We start from the raw sequence: 24,196 nt of genomic DNA, 5'->3' as shown, positions 1-24,196 counted from the left end.
GGGACACTAAATCACTGCTGGTTGTGGCACAGCGGTCTATGGGGACACCCAATCACTATGGGGACACTAAATCACTGCTGGTTGTGGCACAGCGGTCTATGGGACACCCAATCACTATGGGGACACTAAATCACTGCTGGTTGTGGCACAGCGGTCTATGGGGACACCCAATCACTATGGGGACACTAAATCACTGCTGGTTGTGGCACAGCGGTCTATGGGGACACCCAATCACTATGGGGACACCCAATCACTGCTGGTTGTGGCACAGCGGTCTATGGGGACACTAAATCACTGCTGGTTGTGGCACAGCGGTCTATGGGGACACCCAATCACTATGGGGACACTAAATCACTGCTGGTTGTGGTGCAGCGGTCTATGGGGACACCCAATCACTATGGGGACACTAAATCACTGCTGGTTGTGGTGCAGCGGTCTATGGGGACACCCAATCACTGCTGGTTGCGGCACAGCGGTCTATGGGGACACCCAATCACTGCTGGTTGTGGCACAGCGGTCTATGGGGACACCCAATCACTATGGGGACACTAAATCACTGCTGGTTGTGGTGCAGCGGTCTATGGGGACACCCAATCACTATGGGGACACTAAATCACTGCTGGTTGTGGTGCAGCGGTCTATGGGGACACCCAATCACTATGGGGACACTAAATCACTGCTGGTTGTGGCACAGCGGTCTATGGGGACACCCAATCACTATGGGGACACCCAATCACTGCTGGTTGTGGTGCAGCGGTCTATGGGGACACCCAATCACTGCTGGTTGCGGCACAGCGGTCTATGGGGACACCCAATCACTATGGGGACACCCAATCACTGCTGGTTGCGGCACAGCGGTCTATGGGGACACCCAATCACTGCTGGTTGTGGCACAGCGGTCTATGGGACACCCAATCACTATGGGGACACTAAATCACTGCTGGTTGTGGCACAGCGGTCTATGGGACACCCAATCACTATGGGGACACTAAATCACTGCTGGTTGTGGCACAGCGGTCTATGGGGACACCCAATCACTATGGGGACACTAAATCACTGCTGGTTGTGGCACAGCGGTCTATGGGGACACCCAATCACTGCTGGTTGTGGCACAGCGGTCTATGGGGACACCCAATCACTATGGGGACACTAAATCACTGCTGGTTGTGGCACAGCGGTCTATGGGACACCCAATCACTGCTGGTTGTGGCACAGCGGTCTATGGGGACACTAAATCACTGCTGGTTGTGGTGCAGCGGTCTATGGGGACACCCAATCACTATGGGGACACTAAATCACTGCTGGTTGTGGTGCAGCGGTCTATGGGGACACCCAATCATGGCCAGATGTGATACATCCTGGACTCGAACCAGTGTGTCTGTAGTGCCGCCTCTTGCACTGAGATGCAGAGCCTTAGACCGCTGCGCCACTCGGGAGCCCTACTTTTGATCAGGACCCATAGGACTGCCATTTCGGACACACAGACTACTAAAACCATTCACACCGTAGGTGCATTTCATTGGAGTTTGATCACTTTGTAATTTTTATTTTTTTATTATAATTTTTTTTAACCTTTATTTTACTAGGCAAGTCAGTTAAGAACAAATTCTTATATTCAATGACGGCCTAGGAACAGTGGGTTAACTGCCTCGTTCAGGGGCAGAACGACAGATTTGTACCTTGTCAGCTCGGGGGTTTGAACTTGCAACCTTCCGGTTACTAGTCCAACGCTCTAACCGCCAGGCTACCCTGCCACCTCTACACTCTAACCGCTAGGCTACCCTGCCGCCTCTACACTCTAACCGCTAGGCTACCCTGCCACCTCTACACTCTAACCGCTAGGCTACCCTGCCGCCTCTACACTCTAACCGCTAGGCTACCCTGCCGCCTCTACACTCTAACCACTAGGCTACCCTGCCGCCTCTACACTCTAACCGCTAGGCTACCCTGCCGCCTCTACACTCTAACCGCTAGGCTACCCTGCCGCCTCTACACTCTAACCACTAGGCTACCCTGCCGCCTCTACACTCTAACCACTAGGCTACCCTGCCGCCTCTACACTCTAACCACTAGGCTACCCTGCCGCCTCTACACTCTAACCACTAGGCTACCCTGCCGCCTCTACACTCTAACCACTAGGCTACCCTGCCGCCTCTACACTCTAACCACTAGGCTACCCTGCCGCCTCTACACTCTAACCACTAGGCTACCCTGCCGATTTTTCAGTTTTTGATTTGTTAAAAAAGTTTGAAATATCCAATAAATGTCGTTCCACTTCATGATTGTGTCCCACTTGTTGTTGATTCTTCACAAAAAAATACAGTTTTATATCTTTATGTTTGAAGCCTGAAATGTGGCAAAAGGTCGCAAAGTTCAAGGGGGCCAAATACTTTCGCAAGGCACTGTACATGGTAATGGCTATAATGTAAAATACAGGATCCAACAATTGTAATGTGGATAACAAGCACATCAATACATATTCCAACTGCAGTTCAGAGATGAATTTAGCCTGAAATCCACAACCTGTTCAGATTAACATTACACTCCTTGTGCTCGCTGTCACTGCCAGGACAATTTACAGGGAGTCCCAATGAGATGAAGTTTTTTTGCAAAGGAGCACAAATGGCACCCTATTCTCTTCGCTAACTATTGTAGATAGTTTACCGTCATAGCTACCTTTACGTTCCATAAAAAGTATGCTTGGGACCATGAATTTGTAGACATGCAGCCCTAACAATTAAAATGGGACTGTTATCCGAAACCAGTCCTTAGATTAGCATGTTTCTCTGCGATCGCTAAATGTAGGCTTGTAAAGTGGCTGTTCCACTGGATGTCATAAGGTGAGTCGCTCTGGATAAGAGCGTCTGCTAAATGACTTAAATGTAAATGTAAATGTAGGCTTACTTTGTATCGTTGGGTCAGCTGACTCAGGAGACGACTGCAATGACTTTCGTCAGAATAAAAGCTGCTTCACTTAAACTCATAACAATGTTAATAGCGTTAGCTCTACTAGCCACAGTAACTTGCTAGCTATTAGTCATCAAAGGTTTCAATCAAGCAGCACGTCAGCAATTGCCATTAATTGTTTTTCTCTCCAGAATAACAGCAGCAACATCAAGCAGTAGGTCTGCACCTATTTTTTAAAAAACGCAACGGAGTCCTGGAGGCACTGGATAATGCTGCACCATTGATAATGCCATCAGCTGGAGGGAATCCCAGAGGGATAATGCTGCACCATTGATAATGCCATCAGCTGGAGGGAATCCCAGAGGGATAATGCTGCACCATTGATAATGCCGTCAGCTGGAGGGAATTCTGGAGGGATAATGCTGCTCCATTGATAATGCCGTCAGCTGGAGGGAATCCCAGAGGGATAATGCTGCACCATTGATAATGTGGTCTGCTGGAGGGAATCCCAGAGGGATAATGCTGCACCATTGATAATGCCATCAGCTGGAGGGAATCCCAGAGGGATAATGCTGCACCATTGATAATGTGGTCAGCTGGAGAGAATTCTGGAGGGATAATGTTGCACAATTGATAATGTGGTCAGCTGGAGAGAATTCTGGAGGGATAATGTTGCACCATTGATAATGCGTCAGCTGGAGAGAATTCTGGATGGATAATGTTGCACCACTGATAATGCGTCAGCTGGAGGGAATTCTAGAGGGATAATGCTGCACCACTGATAATGCGTCAGCTGGAGGCCATTCTGGAGGGAATGAATACTGCTGCACTCAGGCAGATGCTTAGTAAACATATGATGCCTCTCCTCAAACACACACACGGTGCGGCGGTCAGCCCAAGGGAATCCTCCACACAGACCAAGCAGGCATGGCCAATGGAAATGAGATGTGAAGGATAACCAGTTAGACATAGACCACAGAGGGATACCTATAACCTGACCACAGATATTAGTAAACCTCCTCAGCACAGTTAGACATAGACCACAGAGGGATACCTATAACCTGACCACAGATATTAGTAAACCTCCTCAGCACAGTTAGACATAGACCACAGAGGGATACCTATAACCTGACCACAGATATTAGTAAACCTCCTCAGCACAGTTAGACATAGACCACAGAGGGATACCTATAACCTGACCACAGATATTAGTAAACCTCCTCAGCACAGTTAGACATAGACCACAGAGGGATACCTATAACCTGACCACAGATATTAGTAAACCTCCTCAGCACAGTTAGACATAGACCACAGAGGGATACCTATAACCTGACCACAGATATTAGTAAACCTCCTCAGCACAGTTAGACATAGACCACAGAGGGATACCTATAACCTGACCACAGATATTAGTAAACCTCCTCAGCACAGTTAGACATAGACCACAGAGGGATACCTATAACCTGACCACAGATATTAGTAAACCTCCTCAGCACAGTTAGACATAGACCACAGAGGGATACCTATAACCTGACCACAGATATTAGTAAACCTCCTCAGCACAGTTAGACATAGACCACAGAGGGATACCTATAACCTGACCACAGATATTAGTAAACCTCCTCAGCACAGTTAGACATAGACCACAGAGGGATACCTATAACCTGACCACAGATATTAGTAAACCTCCTCAGCACAGTTAGACATAGACCACAGAGGGATACCTATAACCTGACCACAGATATTAGTAAACCTCCTCAGCACAGTTAGACATAGACCACAGAGGGATACCTATAACCTGACCACAGATAGTAGTAAACCTCCTCAGCACAGTTAGACATAGACCACAGAGGGATACCTATAACCTGACCACAGATATTAGTAAACCTCCTCAGCACAGTTAGACATAGACCACAGAGGGATACCTATAACCTGACCACAGATATTAGTAAACCTCCTCAGCACAGTTAGACATAGACCACAGAGGGATACCTATAACCTGACCACAGATATTAGTAAACCTACTCAGCACAGTTAGACATTTTTATTTTTTTATTTTTTATTTCACCTTTATTTAACCAGGTAGGCTAGTTGAGAACAAGTTCTCATTTGCAACTGCGACCTGGCCAAGATAAAGCATAGCAGTGTGAACAGACAACACAGAGTTACACATGGAGTAAACAATTAACAAGTCAATAACACAGTAGAAAAAATGGGCAGTCTATATACAATGTGTGCAAAAGGCATGAGGAGGTAGGCGAATAATACAATTTAGCAGATTAACACTGGAATGATAAATGATCAGATGGTCATGTACAGGTAGAGATATTGGTGTGCAAAAGAGCAGAAAAGTAAATAAATAAAAACAGTATAAAAACAGTATGGGAATGAGGTAGGTGAAAATGGGTGGGCTATTTACCTATAGACTATGTACAGCTGCAGCGATCGGTTAGCTGCTCGGATAGCTGATGTTTGAAGTTGGTGAGGGAGATAAAAGTCTCCAACTTCAGCGATTTTTTGCAATTCGTTCCAGTCACAGGCAGCAGAGTACTGGAACGAAAGGCGGCCAAATGAGGTGTTGGCTTTAGGGATGATCAGTGATATACACCTGCTGGAGCGCGTGCTACGGATGGGTGTTGCCATCGTGACCAGTGAACTGAGATAAGGCGGAGCTTTACCTAGCATGGACTTGTAGATGACCTGGAGCCAGTGGGTCTGGCGACGAATATGTAGTGAGGGCCAGCCGACTAGAGCATACAAGTCGCAGTGGTGGGTGGTATAAGGTGCTTTAGTGACAAAACGGATGGCACTGTGATAGACTGCATCCAGTTTGCTGAGTAGAGTGTTGGAAGCCATTTTGTAGATGACATCGCCGAAGTCGAGGATCGGTAGGATAGTCAGTTTTACTAGGGTAAGCTTGGCAGCGTGAGTGAAGGAGGCGTTTGTTGCGGAATAGAAAGCCGACTCTTGATTTGATTTTCGAATTGTAGATGTTTGATGTGAGTCTGGAAGGAGAGTTTGCAGTCTAGCCAGACACCTAGGTACTTATAGATGTCCACATATTCAAGGTCGGAACCATCCAGGGTGGTGATGCTAGTCGGGCATGCGGGTGCAGGCAGCGATCGGTTGAAAAGCATGCATTTGGTTTTACTCGCGTTTAAGAGCAGTTGGAGGCCACGGAAGGAGTGCTGTATGGCATTGAAGCTCGTTTGGAGGTTAGATAGCACAGTGTCCAATGACGGGCCGAAAGTATATAGAATGGTGTCGTCTGCGTAGAGGTGGATCAGGGAATCGCCCGCAGCAAGAGCAACATCATTGATATATACAGAGAAAAGAGTCGGCCCGAGAATTGAACCCTGTGGCACCCCCATAGAGACTGCCAGAGGACCGGACAGCATGCCCTCCGATTTGACACACTGAACTCTGTCTGCAAAGTAATTGGTGAACCAGGCAAGGCAGTCATCCGAAAAACCGAGGCTGTTGAGTCTGCCGATAAGAATATGGTGATTGACAGAGTCGAAAGCCTTGGCGAGGTCGATGAAGACGGCTGCACAGTACTGTCTTTTATCGATGGCGGTTATGATATCGTTTAGTACCTTGAGTGTGGCTGAGGTGCACCCGTGACCGGCTCGGAAACCAGATTGCACAGCGGAGAAGGTACGGTGGGATTCGAGATGGTCAGTGACCTGTTTGTTGACTTGGCTTTCGAAGACCTTAGATAGGCAGGGCAGGATGGATATAGGTCTGTAACAGTTTGGGTCCAGGGTGTCTCCCCCTTTGAAGAGGGGGATGACTGCGGCAGCTTTCCAATCCTTGGGGATCTCAGACGATATGAAAGAGAGGTTGAGAAATAGCGGGTCCAGATTGTCAAGCCCAGCTGATTTGTACGGGTCCAGGTTTTGCAGCTCTTTCAGAACATCTGCTATCTGGATTTGGGTAAAGGAGAACCTGGAGAGGCTTGGGTGAGGAGCTACGGGGGGTGGAGCTGTTGGCCGAGGTTGGAGTAGCCAGGCGGAAGGCATGGCCAGCCGTTGAGAAGTGCTTATTGAAGTTTTCGATAATCATGGATTTATCGGTAGAGACCGTGTTTCCTAGCCTCAGTGCAGTGGGCAGCTGGGAGGAGGTGCTCTTGTTCTCCATGGACTTCACAGTGTCCCAGAACTTTTTGGAGTTGGAGCTACAGGATGCAAACTTCTGCCTGAAGAAGCTGGCCTTAGCTTTCCTGACTGACTGTGTGTATTGGTTCCTGACTTCCCTGAACAGTTGCATATCACGGGGCTATTCGATGCTATTGCAGTCCGCCACAGGATGTTTTTGTGCTGGTCGAGGGCAGTCAGGTCTGGAGTGAACCAAGGGCTGTATCTGTTCTTGGTTCTGCATTTTTTGAACAGAGCATGCTTATCTAAAATGGTGAGGAAGTTACTTTTAAAGAATGACCATGCATCCTCAACTGACGGGATGAGGTCAATGTCCTTCCAGGATACCCGGGCCAGGTCGATTAGAAAGGCCTGCTCGCAGAAGTGTTTTAGGGAGCGTTTGACAGTGATGAGGGGTGGTCGTTTGACTGCGGCTCCGTGGCGGATACAGGCGATGAGGCAGTGATCGCTGAGATCCTGGTTGAAGACAGCGGAGGTATATTTGGAGGGCCAGTTGGTCAGGATGACGTCTATGAGGGTGCCCTTGTTTACAGAGTTAGGGTTGTACCTGGTGGGTTCCTTGATGATTTGAGTGAGATTGAGGGCATCTAGCTTAGATTGTAGGACTGCCGGGGTGTTAAGCATATCCCAGTTTAGGTCACCTAACAGAACAAACTCTGAAGCTAGATGGGGGGCGATCAATTCACAAATGGTGTCCAGGGCACAGCTGGGAGCTGAGGGTGGTCGGTAGCAGGCGGCAACAGTGAGAGACTTGTTTCTGGAGAGAGTAATTTTCAAAATTAGTAGTTCAAACTGTTTGGGTATGGACCTGGAAAGTATGACATTACTTTGCAGGCTATCTCTGCAGTAGACTGCGACTCCGCCCCCTTTGGCAGTTCTATCTTGACGGAAGATGTTATAGTTGGGTATGGAAATCTCTGAGTTTTTGGTGGCCTTCCTGAGCCAGGATTCAGACACGGCAAGGACATCAGGGTTAGCAGAGTGTGCTAAAGCAGTGAGTAAAACAAACTTAGGGAGGAGGCTTCTGATGTTGACATGCATAAAACCAATACTTTTTCGATCACAGAAGTCAACAAATGAGGGTACCTGGGGACATGCAGGGCCTGGGTTTATAGACCACAGAGGGATACCTAATGGAAAGGATGTAATGAGAAAACACCCACGCTGTTTGTTAGTAGAGTTCCCTGATCACGCCATTGATATAAGCAAATGTAGTATTTTTGTTATTTTGTCTATCTCAGATCACAGAGCAGCAAGTCTGTTCGTAGTGCATTTAATATACAGTACCAGTCAAACAGTTTGGCTACCTACTCATTCAAAAGGCAAAAAAAAAGGCCTTAATAAACATGGCCTGATTGGTGGAGTGCTGCGGAGATGGTTGTCCTTCTGGAAGGTTCTCCCATCTCCACAGAGGAACTCTGTCAGAGTGACCATCGGGTTCTTGGTCACCAAGGCCCTTCTCCCCCGATTGCACAGTTTGGCCGGGCGGCCAGCTCTAGGAAGAGTCTTGGTGGTTCCAAACTTATTCCGTTTCAGATTGAAATCCTGCTCTATCTCTGACATGCACTGTCAACTGTGGGACCTTATATAGACAGGTGTGTGTCTTTCCAAATCATGTCCAATCAATTTAATTTACCACAGGTGGACTCCAATCAAGTTGTAGACTGGAAACAGGATGCACTTGTGCTCAGTTTCAAGTCTACTAGCAAATGGTCTGAATATCTTTTCGCTCTGTCATTATGGGATATTGTGGTATTAGTAAAACAATGTAGGCACGCATGGCTTAACTAAGTAGATTTGAATAAAAGCGTTTGCTAAATGCCATATACTGTACACTACCATTCAAAAGTTTGGGGTCACTTAGAAAAGCAAATTTTTTTGTCCATTAAAATAACATCAAATTGATCAGAAATACAGTGTAGATATTGTTAATGTTGTAAATGACTATTGTAGCTGGAAAGGGCAGATTTTTAATGTAATATCTACATAGGCGTACAGAGGCGCATTATCAGCAACCGTCACTCCTGTGTTCCAATGGCACGTTGTGTTAGCTAATCCAAGTTTATAATTTTAAAAGGCTAATTGATTCATTTGAAAACCCTTTTGCAATTATGTAAGCACAGCTGAAAACTGTTGTTCTGATTAAAGAAGCAATAAAACTGGCCTTCTTTAGACTAGTTGAGTATCTGGAGAATCAGCATTTGTGGGTTCGATTACAGGCTCAAAATGGCCAGAAACAAAGAACTTTCTTCTGAAACGTGTCAGTCTATTCTTGTTCTGAGACATGAAGGATATTCCATGCGAGAAATTGACAAAAAACTGAAGATCTCGTACAACGCTGTGTACTACTACTCCCTTCACAGAACAGTGCAAACTGGCTCTAACCAGAATAGAAAGAGGAGTGGGAGGCCCCGGTGCACAACTGAGCAAAAGGACAAGTACATTAGAGTGTCTAGTTTGAGAAACAGACACCTCACAAGTCCTCAACTGGCAGCTTCATTAAATAGTACCCGTCAAAACACCAGTCTCAACGTCAACGGTGAAGAGGCGACTCAGGGATGCTGGACTTCTGTTGGTTATGGCAGCCCCCCCTGCACCTCTCTGATTCAGAGGAGTTGGGTTAAAGGCGGAAGATGCATTCAGTTGTACATTTGACTAGGTATCCCCCCTTTCCCGTTGCTGACAAAAGTATAAAATTGAGCAGACAGCCATGCAATCTCCATAGACAAACATTGGCAGTAGAATGGCCTTACTGAAGAGCTCAGTGACTTTCAATGTGACACCATCATAGCCTTTCCCACCCTCCATTTGGCAGACTTGACCATTATTAAATCCTCCTGATTCCTGCTTACAAACTAAAACAGGAAGTACCAGTGACTCGCTCAATACGGAAGTGGTCAGATGACGCGGATGCTACGCTAAAGGACTGTTTTGCTAGCACAGACTGGAATATGTTCCGGGATTCATCCAATGGCATTGAGGAATACACCACCTCAGTCATCAGCTTCATCAATAAGTGCATCGATGACGTCGTCCCCACAGTGACAGTACATACATATCCCAACCAGAAGCCATGGATTACAGGCAACACCTGCATCGAGCTAAAGGCTAGAACTGACGCTTTCAAGGAGCAGGAGACTAATCTGGACGCTTATAAAAAATCCCGCTATGCCCTCAGACGAACCATCCATCAAGCAAAGCATCTATACAGGATTAAGATTGAATCCTACTACACCGGCTCTGGCGCTTGTCGGATGTTGCTGGGCTTGAAAACTATTACGGATTACAAAGGGAAACCCAGATGCGAGCTGCGCAGTGACGTGAGCTTACTCGACGAGCTAAATGCCTTTTTTACTTTGAGGCAAGCAACACTGAAGCATGCATGAGAGCACCAGCTGTTCTGGATGACTGTGTGATAACGCTCTCGGTAGCTGATGTGAATAAAACCTTTAAACAGGTGAACATTCACAAAACCGCTGGGCCAGACAAATTACCAGGACGTGTACTCAAAGCATGTGCAGACCAACTGGCAAGTGTCTTCACTGACATTTTCAACCTCCCCCTGACCGAGTTTGAAATACCTACATGTTTCAAGCAGACCATCATAATCCCTGTGCACAAGGAAGCAAAGGTAACCTGCCCCGTGGCACTCACGTCAGTAACCATGTGTATGTGACAAATAAAATTTGATTTGATTTGAAGTGCATTGAAAGGCTGGTCATGGCTCACATTAACAGTATCCCCCCGGACACCCTAGACCCACTCCAATTCACATACCGCCCCAACAGATCCACAGATGACGCAATCTCAATCGCACTCCACACTGCCCTTTCCCACTTGGGACAAGAGGGACACCTATGTGAGAATGCTGCTCAATGACTACAGCTCAGCGTTCAACACCATAGTACCCTCAAAGCTCATGACTATACTAAGGACTCTGGGACTAAACACCTCCCTCTGCAACTCTCGAGACTTCCTGATGGGCCGCTCACAGGTGGTGAGGGTAGGTAACAACACATCCACCACGCTGATCCTCAAAGAGATGCTTGTTCTAGGTCCCAAGAAACAAAGCGATCTTCTGTTGAATCTGACAATTAATCTTGATGGTTGTACAGTCGTCTCAAATAAAACTGTGAAGGACCTCGGCGTTACTCTGGACCCTGATCTCTCATTTGACGAACATATCAAGACTGTTTCAAGGACAGCTTTTTTCCATCTATTGCAAAAATCAGAAACTTTCTGTATAAAAATTATGCAGAAATATTCATCCATGGTTTTGTCTCTTCTAGGTTGCTGCGCAACTCACTCAACTGACTTTATGTAAGTCTCAAGATAACTCAACTGACTTCTATGTAAGTCTCAAGATAACTCAAATGACTTCTTAAGTTTATTCCAGCCAATAGCTTAGAAACAGAAAACAACCCATCAGTCCAATCAGAAAATATATTAGATTTATTCTTCTGTCATACTGACAATAATACATTTACATTTTATGATACAACAAAGAATTCACAAACAACAAAAGTGGACAACATTATAAAAACGTTCCTGCACTTGGTTCAAAAGAATGTCTCCTTTCCTTACTGTGACACGCCCTCCTTCCCTTACTGTGACACGCCCTCCTTCCCTTACTGTGACACGCCCTCCTTCCCTTACTGTGACACGCCCTCCTTCCCTCGATGTGACACGCACTCCTTTCCTCTGGCAACCGGCCACAGTCTCTGGGGCATTGGAAGCACTGTGTCCGGTTGCCAGAGATTCAGAATTTGTATTCAGTCTCTGGGGCATTGGAAGCACTGTGGCCGGTTGCCAGAGATTCAGAATCTGTATTCAGTCTCTGGGGCATTGGAAGCACTGTGGCCGGTTGCCAGAGATTCAGAATCTGTATTCAGTCTCTGGGGCATTGGAAGCACTGTGGCCGGTTGCCAGAGATTCAGAATCTGTATTCAGTCTCTGGGGCATTGGAAGCACTGTGGCCGGTTGCCAGAGATTCAGAATCTGTATTCAGTCTCTGGGGCATTGGAAGCACTGTGGCCGGTTGCCAGAGATTCAGAATCTGTATTCAGTCTCTGGGGCATTGGAAGCACTGTGGCCGGTTGCCAGAGATTCAGAATCTGTATTCAGTCTCTGGGGCATTGGAAGCAATGTGGCCGGTTGCCAGAGATTCAGAGTTTTGGTCAAAGTAAAGTCAGTGTCTCAACGCATAAAAAAAAATACCAACAATGTTTTTCTACAACAATGCCCGTGTTTAAAAACAGCCCACTTTGAAGAGAAAGTTACGATTGAAGGAACATACGGTATTTTCTGACAGAATTTGTGATTGTTCTCCACCTGCGTAAATAAAATGTCAAAAATAAATAAAATCACACACAGTAAATCAGTCTTTATCTGTATAGTGATATTGTATGCATCCCAAATGCCACCCTATTCTCTTTATAGTGCACCAATTTTGATCAGGGCCCATTGGGCTTTGGTCGAAAGTAGTCAAATATGTACGGAAAAGGGTGCCATTTGTGATGCCGTTCTCGTCATAATGCTCAGGCACTTTATTCGTTGTGTTTGTGTTCTGGGCAGACAGCTATTTAAAACACGACATGTAGAATGATCAAAAATATTAACATTGTCCATTTCCTCAAATCATCATTCATTGGACATCTCCTCCGTACTGTTATTGCAATGTTGCCCACTAGATGGCGCTAACAACGTTCACTCCACCGACGTTCACAGTGTTAACAGCATAGTAGTAACAACAACAACAACAACAACAACAAACACACACACACACACACACACACACACACACACACACACACACACACACACACACACACACACACACACACACACACACACACACACACACACACACACACACACACACACACACACACACACACACACACACACACACACACACACCTGGACATATCTACACTCTGTTCTACTGTTAAAATGAACCATACTGTCTGACAACACATTGTAAATGTATGATTCTGTTCACAGTATCTCTTTGGGGAATGTGGCAACAACAAAAACTCCCTTTTTGAAAAATGTAACTTAACCAAGGCCAGACTTCAGAATGAAAAAAAAAACACGAATCTAAACTGTTTATAACATTACTATAACCACAAGAACAATGATTATAACAGTGTGACTGAGCAAAGTTGTCAGTCTCTCAAAGAACATTTTAACTTAAGACACTGAATGGAAACTACAACAGAGACTGAATGAAATGAAAAACACAAAGACAAGGAAATAGCAATACGATAAGTACAGGGTCAAACATATGACCTCAACGACCTTCAGAGCGTACTGAAGAAGAAAACAACAACGATAAACAACAACGATAAACAACAACGATAAATAAATGTGGTACAAAAAAGTAAAAGTTTAAAACAGTTCAATGTAAAATGAAGATTCATAAAAATTTAAAAAAGAACTTTATAACAAGGTATTTGTCCCAAATGACACCCTATCAGCCTACATAGTGCTATTATAGTATTATTATATTATATATATATATATATAGTATTTCTGGTCAGAAGTAGTGCACTACATAGGGAATAGTGTGCCATGTAGGATGCCAAGCAAAGGGATAGATATATATATATACACACACACGGTGGCACATGTTAAGACACACGTAAACATTAAAACAGCATGCTTTGGAGGAGGAAGTGGAACACAACACAATGCACCATAGAATGTGCTTAGATCATTGTAGTCAATGTCACCTCTAACATAGAGTTTAATAATATACTGAATATATATATATATATGCTGTAGTAACTCAGTAACAAGGTTAGGAAGATCAAGATCTCTTTTCATAGCAACAATCACCACCATCACTTCAATACACAAAGAGTACTATAGGGAACAGGGCTCTATTTGGGATGACACCTTACTAAGGGACGCTTGGTTAGGGAACAGGGCTCTATTTGGGATGACACCTTACTAAGGGATGCTTGGTTAGGGAACAGGGCTCTATTTGGGATGACACCTTACTAAGGGACGCTTGGTTAGGGAACAGGGCTCTATTTGGGATGACACCTTACTAAGGGACGCTTGGTTAGGGAACAGGGCTCTATTTGGGATGACATTTTACTAAGGGACGCTTGGTTAGGGAACAGGGCTCTATTTGGGATGACATTTTACTAAGGGACGCTTGGTTAGGGAACAGGGCTCTATTTGGGATGACATTTTACTAAGGGATGCTTGGTTAGGGAACAGGGCTCTATTTGGGATGACACCTTACTAAGGGATGCTTGGTTAGGGAACAGGGCTCTATTTGGGATGACATTTTACTAAGGGATGCTTGGTTAGGGAACAGGGCTCTATTTGGGATGACACCTTACTAAGGGACGCTTGGTTAGGGAACAGGGCTCTATTTGGGATGACACCTTACTAAGGGAGGTTTGGTTAGGGAATAGGGCTCTATCTGGGATGACACCTTACTAAGGGACGCTTGGTTAGGGAATAGGGCTCTATTTGGGATGACACCTTACTAAGGGATGCTTGGTTAGGGAACAGGGCTCTATTTGGGATGACACCTTACTAAGGGATGCTTGGTTAGGGAACAGGGCTCTATTTGGGATGACACCTTACTAAGGGATGCTTGGTTAGGGAACAGGGCTCTATTTGGGATGACACCTTACTAAGGGACGCTTGGTTAGGGAACAGGGCTCTATTTGGGATGACACCTTACTAAGGGATGCTTGGTTAGGGAACAGGGCTCTATTTGGGATGACACCTTACTAAGGGACGCTTGGTTAGGGAATAGGGCTCTATCTGGGATGACACCTTACTAAGGGACGCTAGGTTAGGGAACAGGGCTCTATTTGGGATGACACCTTACTAAGGGATGCTTGGTTAGGGAACAGGGCTCTATCTGGGATGACACCTTACTAAGGGATGCTTGGTTAGGGAACAGGGCTCTATTTGGGATGACACCTTACTAAGGGATGCTTGGTTAGGGAACAGGGCTCTATTTGGGATGACACCTTACTAAGGGACGCTAGGTTAGGGAACAGGGCTCTCTCTATCTGGGATGACACCTTACTAAGGGATGCTTGGTTAGGGAACAGGGCTCTATCTGGGATGACATTTTACTAACGGACGCTAGGTTATAATGCTGTAAGAAAACTTTAGAATATATGGTTATAATATAAACATCCCTTATTTTTGAAATAAATAAATCAAATATAATAAATATACATTTAAAAACAAAGGTAGGATAAATCAATTAATCTGCTTTTTGGGTTAAATCTGATGTTTCTTGTATTTGTTTTCCCTTTAACGCGCTGGCAGGAAGATGATGGAGAACTTCCCTGGTTTGTGTGTTACTCTTATGCCCGATTCCCACATATAAGACCAAACCGAGCCAAACTGGCCTGGTGACACGTCCACCAAAGCTGCCTGAACCCTGCTGGAACCCTGCCGGAACCCTGCTGGAACCCTGCCTGAACCCTGCTGGAACCCTGCCTGAACCCTGCTGGAATCCTGCCTGAACCCTGCCTGAACCCTGCTGGAACCCTGCCTGAACCCTGCCTGAACCCTGCTGGGGACCCTGCCTGAACCCTGCCGGAAGCCTGCTGGAACGGACAATGTGAAGAGAGAAGAAAACCCGAACCAGAACGGTACAGTTTAGGTCAGCCCTATAAGTGTGTATGAAGACTAACTGGTATTCTTGCAATGCTACTGCTGAACTGTAGCACCCCCTTGTGGCACGTGGAAGCATGGCAACGTTCAGGTTTAGAAAGTGTAATAACTATATACTGTATGTTGATGATAATACGAGCAAATGTAGGAAGACTGATCGGTGTAATTTATACTTCTTCAAGGTGAGAGTAAAATACCAGTTACTGAGGTGAGTAAGTCTCTGAGTTTTATGGTGCTTAGCACAGGGGGTTGGTGGCACCTTAATTGGGGAGGACGGGCTCGTGGTAATGGCTGGCGTGGAATGGTATCAAATGCCCAGGTTTCCAGGTGTGGGGGCAGAGAATTCCATGTCCAGTCTCCAGACCCTAGCAGGTGTAGCTCCTCCCCTCACTCCACCCCCATGTCCAGTCTCCAGACCCTAGCAGGTGTAGCTCCTCCCCTCACTCCACCCCCATGTCCAGTCTCCAGACCCTTGTAGACGTGGCTCCTCCCCTCACTCCACCCACATGTCCAGTCTCCAGAACCTAGCAGGTGTAGCTCCTCCCCTCACTCCACGCCCATGTCCAGTCTCCAGACCCTAGCAGGTGTAGCTTCTCCCCTCACTCCACCCCCATGTCCAGTCTCCAGACCCTTGTAGACGTGGCTCCTCCCCTCACTCCACCCACATGTCCAGTCTCCAGAACCTAGCAGGTGTAGCTCCTCCCCTCACTCCACCCCCATGTCCAGTCTCCAGACCCTAGCAGGTGTAGCTCCTCCCCTCACTCCACCCCCATGTCCAGTCTCCAGACCCTTGTAGACGTGGCTCCTCCCCTCACTCCACCCACATGTCCAGTCTCCAGAACCTAGCAGGTGTAGCTCCTCCCCTCACTCCACCCCCATGTCCAGTCTCCAGACCCTAGCAGGTGTAGCTTCTCCCCTCACTCCACCCCCATGTCCAGTCTCCAGATCCTTGTAGACGTGGCTCCTCCCCTCACTCCACCCACATGTCCAGTCTCCAGAACCTAGCAGGTGTAGCTCCTCCCCTCACTCCACCCCCATGTCCAGTCTCCAAACCCTAGCAGGTGTAGCTCCTCCCCTCACTCCACCCCCATGTCCAGTCTCCAGACCCTTGTAGACGTGGCTCCTCCCCTCACTCCACCCACATGTCCAGTCTCCAGAACCTAGCAGGTGTAGCTCCTCCCCTCACTCCACCCCCATGTCCAGTCTCCAGACCCTAGCAGGTGTAGCTCCTCCCCTCACTCCACCCCCATGTCCAGTCTCCAGACCCTTGTAGACGTGGCTCCTCCCCTCACTCCACCCACATGTCCAGTCTCCAGAACCTAGCAGGTGTAGCTCCTCCCCTCACTCCACCCCCATGTCCAGTCTCCAGACCCTAGCAGGTGTAGCTCCTCCCCTCACTCCACCCCCATGTCCAGTCTCCAGACCCTTGTAGACGTGGCTCCTCCCCTCACTCCACCCACATGTCCAGTCTCCAGACCCTAGCAGGTGTAGCTTCTCCCCTCACTCCACCCCCATGTCCAGTCTCCAGACCCTTGTAGACGTGGCTCCGCCCCTCACTCCCCCCACATGTCCAGTCTCCAGAACCTAGCAGGTGTAGCTCCTCCCCTCAGTCCACCCCCATGTCCAGTCTCCAGACCCTTGTAGACGTGGCTCCTCCCTCACTCCACCCACATGTCCAGTCTCCAGAACCTAGCAGGTGTAGCTCCTCCCCTCACTCCACCCCCGTGTCCAGTCTCCAGACCCTTGTAGGCGTGGCTCCTCCCCTCACTCCACCCCCGTGTCCAGTCTCCAGACCCTCGTAGGCGTGGCTCCCGTCCACGTGGGTGCAGCAGTGGGCGTGGCCCTAGTTCTGCTGCACCAGGCGTCGGTAGTGTGGCATGATGGCTCTCTCAGGCAGGTACAGAGCCATCTCCAGGGCAACAAGGATAGTGAACTCAAACGGGATCAACTCTCGCCGACTGATACGGAAACACTCCTCTAATTTCTGCAGAGGAAGAGAAGAGGGAAGAGGAGGAAGAGACCTGTTAGGAAAGTTGTATCTCTACTATTGCCCGTACAGATCCTCCACAGCCTTTCCTTACACTAATGCCTGACTTTTAGCAACCTAATATGAGTAAATAGAATTAATATACACTTTATATACAAAAGTATGTGGACACCCCTTCAAATTAGTGGATTCGGCTAATTCATCCACACCTGTGACTAACAGGTGTATAAAAGTCGAGCAGACAGCCATGCAATCTCCATAGACAAACACTGGCAGTAGAATGGCCTTACTGAAGAGCTCAGTGACTTTCAATGTGGCACCGTCACAGGATGCCACCTTTCCAACAAGTGAGCTGCCCCGGTAAACTGTAAGTGCTGTTATTGTGAAGTGGAAACGTCTAGGAGCAACAACGGCTCAGCCGCAAAGTGGTAGGCCACACAAGCTAACAGAACGGGACCACCGAGTTCTGAAGCACGTATCGCGTAAAAATCATCGCCTTTATATAGCCTACATAAAGCCATCATATAGCCTACATAAAGCCTTTATATAGCCTACATAAAGGCATCATATAGCCTACATAAAGCCTTTATATAGCCTACATAAAGCCTTTATATAGCCTACATAAAGCCATCATATAGCCTACATAAAGCCTTTATATAGCCTACATAGATGGTTGACAAAGCATTTAGAGGTTTATGTAAAAGGACAATACATCTATGAGCTGCGTGACGTCCTGCTTCTTGAGGTCGCTGCTGATCTTAGCAGCGAGCAGCACACAGGCTCCAGAGACCAACTTCCTGTTGTGTTTGTTGAGTCGTCCCTGGAGGACCAGCTTCTCAAAGTAAACAAATGCCATCGCCACGGTGACCGCCTGCAGGCCGCAGTCGTCACCCACTGTACGCATCTCTCTCTTTAGACTGGAGGAGAGAGAGAGAGGGAGGGGGGAAGAGAGAGAGGGGGGGGAAGAGAGAGAGGGGGAAGAGAGAAGGGGAGAGAGAGAGAGAGGAGAGAGAGAGAGAGAAGAGAGGGGGAAGAGAGAGAGAGGGGAAGAGAGAGAGAGGGGGAAGAGAGAGAGGGGGAAGAGAGAGAGGGGGGGAAGAGAGAGAAGAGGGGGAAGAGAGAGAGGGGGAAGAGAGAGAGAGGGGGGAAGAGAGAGAGGGAGAGAGAGAGAAGAGAGAGAGGGGGGAAGAGAGAGGGGTTAGAGGGGAAACAGAGAGAGGGGAAGAGAAGAGAAATGTAAATGTAAATGTAAGAGAGAGAGGGGGGAAGAGAGAGAGGGGGAAGAGAGAGATAGGGGGAAGAGAGAGAGAGGGGGAAGAGAGAGAGAGAGGGGAAGAGAGAGAGAGGAGGGGGGGAAGAGAGAGAGAGGGGGAAGAGAGAGAGAGGGGAGAAGAGAGAGAGAGAGAGAGGGGGGAAGAGAGAGAGAGAGAGGGAAGAAGAGAGAAAGGGGGAGAGAGAGAAAGGGGGGGTGGGGGAAACAGAGAGAGGGGAATAGAGAGAGGGGGGGGAAGAGAGAGAGGGGGAAGAGAGAGAGGGGGAAGAGAGAGGGGGAAGAGAGAGAGGGGGAAGAGAGAGAGGGGAAGAGAAGAAGAGAGAGGGGTTAGGGGGAAACAGAGAGAGGGGGAAGAGAGAGAGGGGGGGGAATAAGAGAGAGAGGGGGGGAAGAGAGGGGGGAAGAGAGAGGGGGAAGAGAGAGAGGGGAGAAGAGAGAGAGAGGGGGAAGAGAGAGAGAGGGGGAGAGAGAGAGGGGGAAGAGAGGGGGGAGAGAGAGAGGGGGAATGAAGAGAGAGGGGAAGAGAGAAAGGGGGAAGAGAGAGAGGGGAAGAGAGAGAGGGGGAGAGAGAGAGGGGGAAGACAGAGAGGGGGAGAGAGAGAGGGGGGAGAGAGAGAGAGAGGGGGAAGAGAGAAAGAGGGGGGGAAGAGAGAGAGGGGGAAGAGAGAGAGAGAGAGAGAGAGGGGGAGAGAGAGAGGGGGAGAGGGGGGGGAAGAGAGAGAAGAGGGAAGAGAGAGGGGGAAGAGGGGGGGGAGAGAGAGGGGGAAGAGAGAGAGGGGGAAGAAGAGAGGGGGAGAGAGGGGGGAAGAGAGAGAGGGGGGGGAAGACAGAGAGGGGGAAGACAGAGAGGGGGAGAGAGAGAGGGGGGGGAAGAGAGAGAGGGGAAAGGAAGAGAGAGAGAGGGGGGGGGAAGAGAGAAAGGGGGAGAGAGAGAGGGGGGAAGAGAGAGAGAGGGAAAGAGAGAAAGGGGGGAGAGAGAGAGGGGGGAAGAGAGAGAGGGGGAAAGAGAGAAAGGGGGGAGAGAGAAAGGGGGAAGAGAGAAAGGGGGAAGAGAGAAAGGGGGAGAGGGGGGGAATGTGGGAAGAGAGGGGGGGGCAGATGTTAGAATTAGAGTAAGACAAAGCATACTGAACCTCTATGGACATGACCCCACACACACACACACACACACACACACACACACACACACACACACACACACACACTACAGTAGTATACCTCCTGATCTTGCTGAGAGTCAGCTTGACTTGAGGAAACTTCTCTTTAAAAGTCTCGTTCATGTCCTTCTTCAGATCAGACGGCTTCACGTACTCTATCACTGTCGTCTAGAGGGGGGAGAGAGAGGGGGAGGAGAGAGAGAGGGAGGGGAGAGGGGGGAGGGAGGGAGGGGGAGGGGAGAGAGAGATAGAGAGGTAGACAGGGAGGGAGGGAAATAGGGAGGGAGGGGGAGGGAGAGAGAGAGGGAGGGAGGGAAAGAGGGAGGGAGGGGGAGGGGAGAGAGAGATAGATAGAGATAGAGAGGTAGACAGGGAGGGAGGTAAATAGGGAGGGAGGGAGGAAAAGAGGGAGGGAGGGAGGGAAAGAGGGAGGAGAAGAGGGAGGGAGGGAAAGATGGAAGGAACGGGAGAGTGAGAGAGAGAGAGAATATTTAACTTCTGTATAGTGTTTTTTGGTTTGCACAATGACAAGGAGGTCCATAAATGACATCTAATAATGATGTCTTTGCATGAATGGGCTCCTGTACTGTACACTGTGTATAGTAGTAAAATAAACCTGTACATGCTGATACATATATATCTACAGTATACACAGGGTACCATTCCACAGAGTCTGGTATCACAGCCTGGACACAGCCCTTAGCCGTGGTATATTGGCCATATATCACAAACCCCTGATGTGACTTACTGCTGTTATAAACTGGTTACCGACGTAATCAGAGCACATGGTACGTGGCCCGCCATACCACGGCTGTCAGCCAATCAGCATTCAGGGCTGGAACCACCCAGTTTATAATTGGCCTCTCTGATAGGTTATGAGTCTGTGTATTGATACTCTCTGATAGGTCATGACTCTGTGCATTGAGACTCTGATAGGTCATGAGTCTGTGTATTGAGACTCTCTGATAGGTCATGAGTCTGTGTATTGAGACTCTCTGAAAGGTCATGACTCTGTGTATTGAGACTCTCTGATAGGTCATGACTCTGTGCATTGAGACTCTCTGATAGGTCATGACTCTGTGCATTGAGACTCTCTGATAGGTCATGACTCTGTGCATTGAGACTGTCTGATAGGTCATGACTCTGTGTATTGAGACTCTCTGATAGGTCATGACTCTGTGTATTGAGACTCTCTGATAGGTCATGACTCTGTGTATTGAGACTCTCTGATAGGTCATGACTCTGTGTATTGAGACTCTCTGATAGGTCATGACTCGGTGTATTGAGACTCTCTGATAGGTTATGAGTCTGTGTATTGAGACTCTCTGATAGGTCATGACTCTGTGTATTGAGACTCTCTGATAGGTCATGACTCGGTGTATTGAGACTGATAGGTCATGGCTCTGTGTATTGAGACTCTGATAGGTCATGGCTCTGTGTATTGAGACTCTGATAGGTCATGGCTCTGTGTATTGAGACTCTGATAGGTCATGGCTCGTTGTATTGAGACTCTCTGATAGGTCATGGCTCGGTGTATTGAGACTCTCTGATATCACATACACATATTTAACAGATGTTATTGCAGGTGTAGCGAAATGTTTGTGTTGTTGTGAGCTCCAACAGTGCAGTAATATCTAACAATTCACAACAATACCAACTAATCTAACAGTGAAATAGGAAGGGAGTGGAGACTAACAATGCAGCTAAACACCTCCTCTCCCCATCTCTCATTCTCTCTCTCCCCATCTCTCATTCTCTCTCTCCCCATCTCTCATTCTCTCTCTCCCCAGCTCTCATTCTCTCTCCCCAGCTCTCATTTTCACTCTCCCCATCTCTCATTCTCTCTCTCCCCAGCTCTCATTCTCTCTCTCCCCAGCTCTCATTCTCTCTCTCCCCAGCTCTCATTCTCTCTCTCCCCAGCTCTCATTCTCTCTCTCCCCAGCTCCCTCATTCTCTCTCCCAGCTCTCATTCTCTCTCTCCCCAGCTCTCTTCTCTCTCTCCCCAGCTCTCATTCTCTCTCCCCCAGCTCTCATTCTCTCTCTCCCCAGCTCTCATTCTCTCTCTCCCATCTCTCATTCTCTCTCTCCCCAGCTCTCATTCTCTCTCCCCAGCTCTCATTCTCTCTCTCCCATCTCTCATTCTCTCTCTCCCCAGCTCTCATTCTCTCTCCCCAGCTCTCATTCTCTCTCCCCAGCTCTCATTCTCTCTCTCCCCATCTCTCATTCTCTCTCCCCCTCTCATTCTCTCTCTCCCATCTCTCATTCTCTCTCTCCCCATCTCTCATTCTCTCTCTCCCCAGCTCTCATTCTCTCTCTCCCCATCTCTCATTCTCTCTCTCCCCATCTCTCATTCTCTCTCTCCCCATCTCTCATTCTCTCTCTCCCCATCTCTCATTCTCTCTCTCCCCAGCTCTCATTCTCTCTCTCCCCAGCTCTCATTCTCTCTCTCCCCAGCTCTCATTCTCTCTCTCCCCAGCTCTCATTCTCTCTCTCCCAATCTCTCATTCTCTCTCTCCCCATCTCTCATTCTCTCTCTCCCAATCTCTCATTCTCTCTCCCCAGCTCTCATTCTCTCTCCCCAGCTCTCATTCTCACTCTCCCCATCTCTCATTCTCTCTCTCTCCCCAGCTCTCATTCTCTCTCCCCCAGCTCTCATTCTCTCTCTCCCCATCTCTCATTCTCTCCTCCCCCAGCTCTCATTCTCTCTCTCCCCATCTCTCATTCTCTCTCTCCCCATCTCTCATTCTCTCTCTCCCCAGCTCTCATTCTCTCTCTCCCCAGCTCTCATTCTCTCTCCCCATCTCTCATTCTCTCTCCCCATCTCTCATTCTCTCTCTCCCCATCTCTCATTCTCTCTCTCCCCATCTCTCATTCTCTCTCTCCCCCATCTCTCATTCTCTCTCTCCATTTCTCATTCTCTCTCTCCCCATCTCTCATTCTCTCTCTCCCCATCTCTCATTCTCTCTCTCCCCATCTCTCATTCTCTCTCTCCCCAGCTCTCATTCTCTCTCTCCCCAGCTCTCATTCTCTCTCTCCCCATCTCTCATTCTCTCTCTCCCCCATCTCTCATTCTCTCTCTCCCCATCTCTCATTCTCTCTCTCCCAGCTCTCATTCTCTCTCTCCCCAGCTCTCATTCTCTCTCTCCCCATCTCTCATTCTCTCTCTCCCCATCTCTCATTCTCTCTCTCCCCAGCTCTCATTCTCTCTCTCCCCATCTCTCATTCTCTCTCTCCCCATCTCTCATTCTCTCTCTCCCCATCTCTCATTCTCTCTCTCCCCATCTCTCATTCTCTCTCTCCCCATCTCTCATTCTCTCTCTCCCCAGCTCTCATTCTCTCTCCCCATCTCTCATTCTCTCCTCCCTCCATTTCTCATTCTCTCTCCCCATCTCTCATTCTCTCTCTCCCCATCTCTCATTCTCTCTCTCCCCATCTCTCATTCTCTCTCTCCCCATCTCTCATTCTCTCTCTCCCCAGCTCTCATTCTCTCTCTCCCCAGCTCTCATTCTCTCTCTCCCCCTCTCTCATTCTCTCTCTCCCCATCTCTCATTCTCTCTCTCCCCAGCTCTCATTCTCTCCTCCCTCCATCTCTCATTCTCTCTCTCCCCATCTCTCATTCTCTCTCTCCCCATCTCTCATTCTCCTCCCTCGAGCTCTCATTCTCTCCTCCCTCCAGCTCTCATTCTCTCTCTCCCCATCTCTCATTCTCTCTCTCCCCAGCTCTCATTCTCTCTCTCCCCAACTCTCATTCTCTCTCTCCCCAACTCTCATTCTCTCTCCTCCCTCCAGCTCTCATTCTCTCTCCTCCCTCCAGCTCTCATTCTCTCTCCTCCCTCCAGCTCTCATTCTCTCTCCTCCCTCCAGCTCTCATTCTCTCTCCTCCCTTCAGCTCTCATTCTCTCTCCTCCCCCCAGCTCTCATTCTCTCTCCATCTCTCATTCTCTCCCTCATCTCTCCAGCTCTCATTCTCTCCTCCCCCAGCTCTCATTCTCTCTCCCCCATCTCTCATTCTCTCCCCAGCTCTCATTCTCTCCCCCCAGCTCTCATTCTCTCTCCC

General features: G+C 48.2%; 1 protein-coding gene and 1 long non-coding RNA gene across 14 annotated transcripts in view; both read right to left on the bottom strand.

The window, feature by feature from the left end:
• Positions 1–11,493: 11,493 nt before the first annotated feature.
• Positions 11,494–15,190, bottom strand: LOC118373762 (uncharacterized). 13 transcript variants are annotated; one of them, XR_008084770.1, is made up of 5 exons: positions 15,065–15,190; positions 14,865–14,964; positions 14,565–14,814; positions 14,315–14,464; positions 11,494–14,114 (listed from the first exon to the last, which is right to left on the bottom strand). It is a non-coding gene; the product is annotated as an uncharacterized LOC118373762 (long non-coding RNA). The 13 variants fall into 13 exon arrangements; XR_008084766.1 differs by lacking the exon at positions 14,865–14,964 and adding an exon at positions 14,965–15,064 and having other exon boundaries at positions 15,119–15,160; XR_008084769.1 differs by having other exon boundaries at positions 14,865–14,914; positions 15,015–15,151.
• Positions 15,191–17,478: 2,288 nt separating this feature from the next.
• The window catches only part of LOC118373761 (CDK5 and ABL1 enzyme substrate 2-like), a 59,752-nt gene continuing 53,034 nt past the window's right edge, over positions 17,479–24,196 (bottom strand). Inside the window, exons 7-9 of the mRNA XM_052484560.1 lie at positions 20,201–20,307; positions 18,422–18,626; positions 17,479–17,706 (exon numbers count right to left, since the gene is read on the bottom strand). Of these exons, the coding sequence (XP_052340520.1) occupies positions 17,566–17,706; positions 18,422–18,626; positions 20,201–20,307 (453 nt within the window). The 3' untranslated portion in view covers positions 17,479–17,565. The remainder of the gene's footprint in view (positions 17,707–18,421; positions 18,627–20,200; positions 20,308–24,196) is intronic.

The sequence above is a fragment of the Oncorhynchus keta genome, chromosome 28 (assembly GCF_023373465.1).
Source record: "Oncorhynchus keta strain PuntledgeMale-10-30-2019 chromosome 28, Oket_V2, whole genome shotgun sequence".
NCBI lineage: Eukaryota > Metazoa > Chordata > Actinopteri > Salmoniformes > Salmonidae > Oncorhynchus > Oncorhynchus keta.
This window is presented reverse-complemented; position numbering and strand designations above follow the sequence as displayed.